The sequence below is a fragment of the Gossypium hirsutum genome, chromosome D02, assembly GCF_007990345.1.
Source record: "Gossypium hirsutum isolate 1008001.06 chromosome D02, Gossypium_hirsutum_v2.1, whole genome shotgun sequence".
NCBI classification, from domain to species: domain Eukaryota; kingdom Viridiplantae; phylum Streptophyta; class Magnoliopsida; order Malvales; family Malvaceae; genus Gossypium; species Gossypium hirsutum.
The window spans coordinates 36,760,377-36,765,293 of record NC_053438.1 but is presented as its reverse complement, the minus strand read 5'-3'; the positions used below and the strand labels follow the sequence as shown (position 1 = coordinate 36,765,293).

The following is a 4,917-nucleotide window of genomic DNA, read 5'->3' as shown; positions in this document are numbered from 1 at the left end:
ATTATACCATTGAAATTATGGATGGACACAAAAACCTATGGTTAGTGGATTTTAAATGAAATTATAAAGGTTAGTTTTGTAAATTAATTAATTATGACAGTATAATAAAACATAAAATAAAATGGCCATGCATTTTTAGTTCATCTTTGCCGAAATTGAAGAAAGAAAAGCTAGGGCTCATATGTTTTGATATTCGACTACTTCCAAGCTTGATTAAAGGTCCGTTTTTATTCGGTTTTTGATAATTTCTATGCTTTTGAGAACGTTGCTTTGTGTTTTATCAAGCCCATGCTTAAATTTCAGAATTTGATGATGAATTTGAGTTATGCCATTGTTGATTTTGTAAGATTTGTGATGTTAAAAGGTGAAATATGAAAGCTTGATGATAGATAAATATATTTTGTATTGGGATTTTTGATGAATTTGCTAATTATGGACTAAATTGTGAAAATTAGAAATTGAGAGGTTAAAATGTGAAATAAATGAAATATATTGGCTGCTAGAGACCTTAGGAAGATTCGGCTAAGGCAAGGTTTTGATGAATTTTATGTATTTGGTGTATTTTTGTATTAAGGACTAAAATGTCAAAAATGTGAAATTTGGGGGCTAAAGTGTAAATTCCCTAATTATGTGTTTATGGATTGAATTAAATAAGATGTGTTATTAAATAACCAAATTTGAATTTATTTAGATCAGGAAAAGAGGAAATCGGATTTGGATCGGGAAAAGTCGAAGGTTGTCAAATAGTCATTCTAGTTCGTTCGTGTCCGTACGAGTTAAGTTCATAAATAAATAAATGTCGTTAAATTCGAATGTAAATTTATTATAAATACTGATTTTTTATAAGCATGGAAGAATTGTTTGCGAGTTTGATTCGATTGAATTATGACATTTGAAAGTCCGTACGAACCATAGGAATAGTTACGATACATATGTCATGACATAAGATTCCGATATATTATTTCATGTAAGACCACGTCTGGGACGTTGGCATCGATTTGAGATTTACGTGTAAGACCATGTCTGGTACATTGGCATCATATATGATTTCATGTAAGACCTTGTCTGGGATAGTGGCATCGTTATTTGATTACATGTAAGACCACATCTGGGACGTTGGCATTGTACGAGCTTTTTAAGCTATTCGAGTATCCTTTTTGTTTTTGGGGTTCAACGGGCAAATACATGGCAAGATCGAATATGAGTTCGATTTAAATGATTACGGTATGTATTAAGTTTATACGAACTTTGAAAGAAAAGGTAAGTGTTGATGATTAAAGTGATCATGTGAGCTTTTTGAGAAATGGGATTATATATATGTGTATGGAATTAATTAGATTTGGTTGTTTCAAATTGAATTATGAATGCTCTTGCGTTAATTTATTTGCTTATGGCTTACTAAGCTTTCCAAGCTTACTTTGTGTGTTTATTTGTTGTTTTATAGATTTTGAAAGCTAGCTCGAGCTCAGGATCATCGAGGAACCTCATCTCACTACCGATATCTATTTTGGTATTTTGAAAGAAAACTTATATTTATGACATATGGCATGTATAGTCTAGCTTGTTATGGTGGGATTTGAATTGTGTATATATATAGCCATGCGAAAATGGCTTGATCATGATGTTAATGCTTGTGTGTATTCGGTCATGACATAAGTTTAAGTTGGGAGTACATTTCATGATATATATATGCTTGTGGTGTTTGGTTTTATATTTCAGCTTAGAAATGAGGTAAAAGATGAATGCATCTTTGATTTATGATATGTGAAATATAGGTTAAGTGATGGTATGTCTTTATTTGTATTTGGCTATTTAGGTACGTTTGGTGAACGCCAGTAATGAATATGTTTCATGATTGTTATGGGTTGATTATTTTGGTACGGATCCAAATGGTGAAATTGGTATGACTTTTGTGGCTAACCTCGATAGCCAAATAGATAAAGAGATGAATGGTTTGGTATATGTATTTTGAATTGATTATAGAGCATGCGAATTTGGTATGCTATGAATTGTTCTTTGTGTTCATAAATGTTTAATGTGGCTATGGTGAGATGCGTGTGAGTCGGTTATTTGGTAATAATTGTTTATGTTTTTATAATTATGTCTATTAAGCTATGTGGATAGCTTGACTTAGATTAATAACCTAATGTGTATAATATGTGAATTGGTATATTCATTAAATAGTTAAAGGAATGGGTTTTGCTACGGTTTGGTATTTGTGTTTAGAAATGGCTTTTACTTTAAAGTTATATACACATGTTATAATAGCACATAAAGTATATTGGGTTATGTTGTAAAGTTGACTAAAGTTTTATATGTGAAGGAATATTAGACCGTGATTTATGATTTGTCTTGTCTGAAATGCGCATGTGTAAGAGCTTATTGAAAGAGGTGTTTAATATTGAGCCAATAAAATTGATGTATAGAATTTAGTGATGCGATGTATATGTTAGGTATATGAAAATGTATTGTAATAAGTTTATTTATAACTTGATTATTTAAATACCATGATTATAGGTCTTATGGTTCGACTACTAAATTTTATAAGACATTTGTAATATGATTTGATATATGTGGTTGGTTCGAAAATGGGAATAAATAAAGGATACTTATATGATTGAACTTTGAAGCATAATTTGTTTATGTGATATTATTATTAAAGCATAACTTGTATGATTATGTGAATGTTTGAAACCGTGTTAGGTTCGGTAATGCCTCTTAACCCATTCCGGCAACAGATACGGGTTAGGGGTGTTACAGAAACATACTTCAAACTGTCGACGCATTTCCAGATGAGAAGTTATTTGTTGTAGATGCAACCCCTTGGTATGCGGATTTGGTAAATTGTCTAGTGTGTGGAAAACTCCCATTCGCTGTCACAGGCCATAAAAAAGAAAGATTTCTTCGTGAAGTAGTGAAGTATCATTAGAACGAGCTGTATTTATTCAAGGTATGCAATGACAACATTATTTGGCATTGTGTTCTAGAAGAAGAGATGCTTTCAATCCTAAAGCATTGTCATTACGCTCCTTATGGAGGTCATTTTGGTGGCATGCGAACTGCTGTTAAGGTTCTCCAATCAGGATTGTACTAGCCTTCATTATTCAAAGACACCCATAATTTTGTGAATCAATGAGATAGGTTTCACCGCACTAGTTTTATAGCCTCACACTATGAAATGTTGTAGCAACCAATTATGGAGGTTGAATTGTTCGATGTTTGGGGTATGGATTTTATGGGTCCATTTTTAAGTTCATTTGGAAATCTTTATATATTAGTAGTTGTTGACTACGTCTCAAAGTGGGTTGAAGCTGTTGCAGTCCCAAATGATGATGCAAAGACAGTGCTTAGTTTTTTCAAAAGCATATACTCACCCGCTTTGGCACACCAAAGGCATTGATTATTGATCAGGGTACACACTTTCATTGCAACCAAGTGGCAGCTGCACTGAAGAGATATGGAGTTAATCATAGAATGACTTCCATTTATCATCTGCAAACTAATAGACAAGTCGAAGTATCAAATCAACAAATTAAAAACTTTCTTGAGAAGGTTGTGAACCCTTCGAGGAAAGATTGGTCTTCCAGACTGGATGGCGGTTTATGGGCATTGCAGACATTATACAAAACTCTATTACGGATGTCACCATATCAATTGGTTTTTGGGAAAGCATGTCACTTGCCAGTTGAATTGGAGCGCAAAGCAATGTGGGTAATTAAGCAAGTGAACATGGACTATGAAGTTGTTGGAAAGAAAAGGCTATTGGATATCACTGAACTAAAGGAAATTAGGTGAAATGCCCATGAAAACGTTGCAATTTACAAGGAAAAGACCAAACGAAGCCATGACAGAATTATTTTGCAGCGACAATTTATCGTGGGTCAACAAGTTTTATTATTCAATTCTAGACTGAAATTGCACCCGGGTAAATTGCGCTCACGTTGGTCTGGACTTTCAAAGTTGTCGAAGTATTTCCTCTTGGTGCGGTCAAAATCAGAGATTTACATGATGGACACCAGTTCAAAGTGAATGGCTAGCGGTTGAAACACTATTTTGGGAATATTGATCAAAAGCAGGCAAAGACCATTAAATTGGTTGAAAACTTTTAATTTTTATGGGATTTATTATTATGTAATTTTATTTTATTTTTTTTCAAGTTTGTTTTACTTTTTTTTTGCAGAATAATTAAGTACCATTTTCGGCACACTTGGGCTTTATTGTCAACGTAGTTCGTATTAGTGTACTATCACTTATGACTAATAAAGAATGAGGGCATATTAGAACATTGTCATTGTACTCGAGTTTGTGGGTGCAACTACTGATAATTTGGAGGAAGATAGAGTTAGACTGGAGAAAGTTGCAGAGGAAGCAACTGATGATGCCGGGGCAGAGCCTAAACCTGAGGAGTGATCCGAGGACCGTGCGAAGCCCAAAGAAAATAAGGGAAAGTGCTCCAAAGATAAAAAGCACAAGAAGGATGAGAAAAAGAGGAGGAAGAAGAAACATCGCGCAGCCACATCTGTGGCTAAGGAAACTGAGTCAGTTTATTTTCATTTTTTTAGCTATAGTGTTCATGTATTGCACGTAGCTGTAATTTTTATTTTATTAGTGCACATTGTTCGTGAATTGAGGATAATTGATACGAGTCACAAAGGCCCAACCCAAGCTCAACAACGTGATGGGCTAAAATTACCACAAGGCCTAATAACGAGGTCAAAGGCCCGACAAATGCGTTCCAAACTAAATGGGACCATTCAGAAATTTTTTAGCAAGGCCTTAGATGCGTACACGAAAGAAAGAGAAAATCAAGATTCACTTTCTTGTTTTTAAGAAAATCAAGAAACCGAATCTTGGCCCAATCTTGCTGTTTGGAGCGATTTCAAGAATCAAGAAAATCAAGATTTCAAATCTTGGAAA

At 33.9% G+C, this 4,917-nt stretch overlaps 1 protein-coding gene across 1 annotated transcript; it reads left to right on the top strand.

Annotated features, from left to right (window-relative positions):
• The first annotated feature begins 3,639 nt into the window (after positions 1-3,639).
• Positions 3,640-4,410, top strand: LOC107907972 (uncharacterized). The gene is made up of 3 exons (XM_016835263.1): positions 3,640-3,791; positions 3,909-3,981; positions 4,282-4,410. The coding sequence occupies exons 1-3, from the start codon at positions 3,640-3,642 to the stop codon at positions 4,408-4,410; spliced, it is 354 nt and encodes a 117-aa protein (XP_016690752.1).
• The last annotated feature ends 507 nt before the right edge of the window (positions 4,411-4,917 follow it).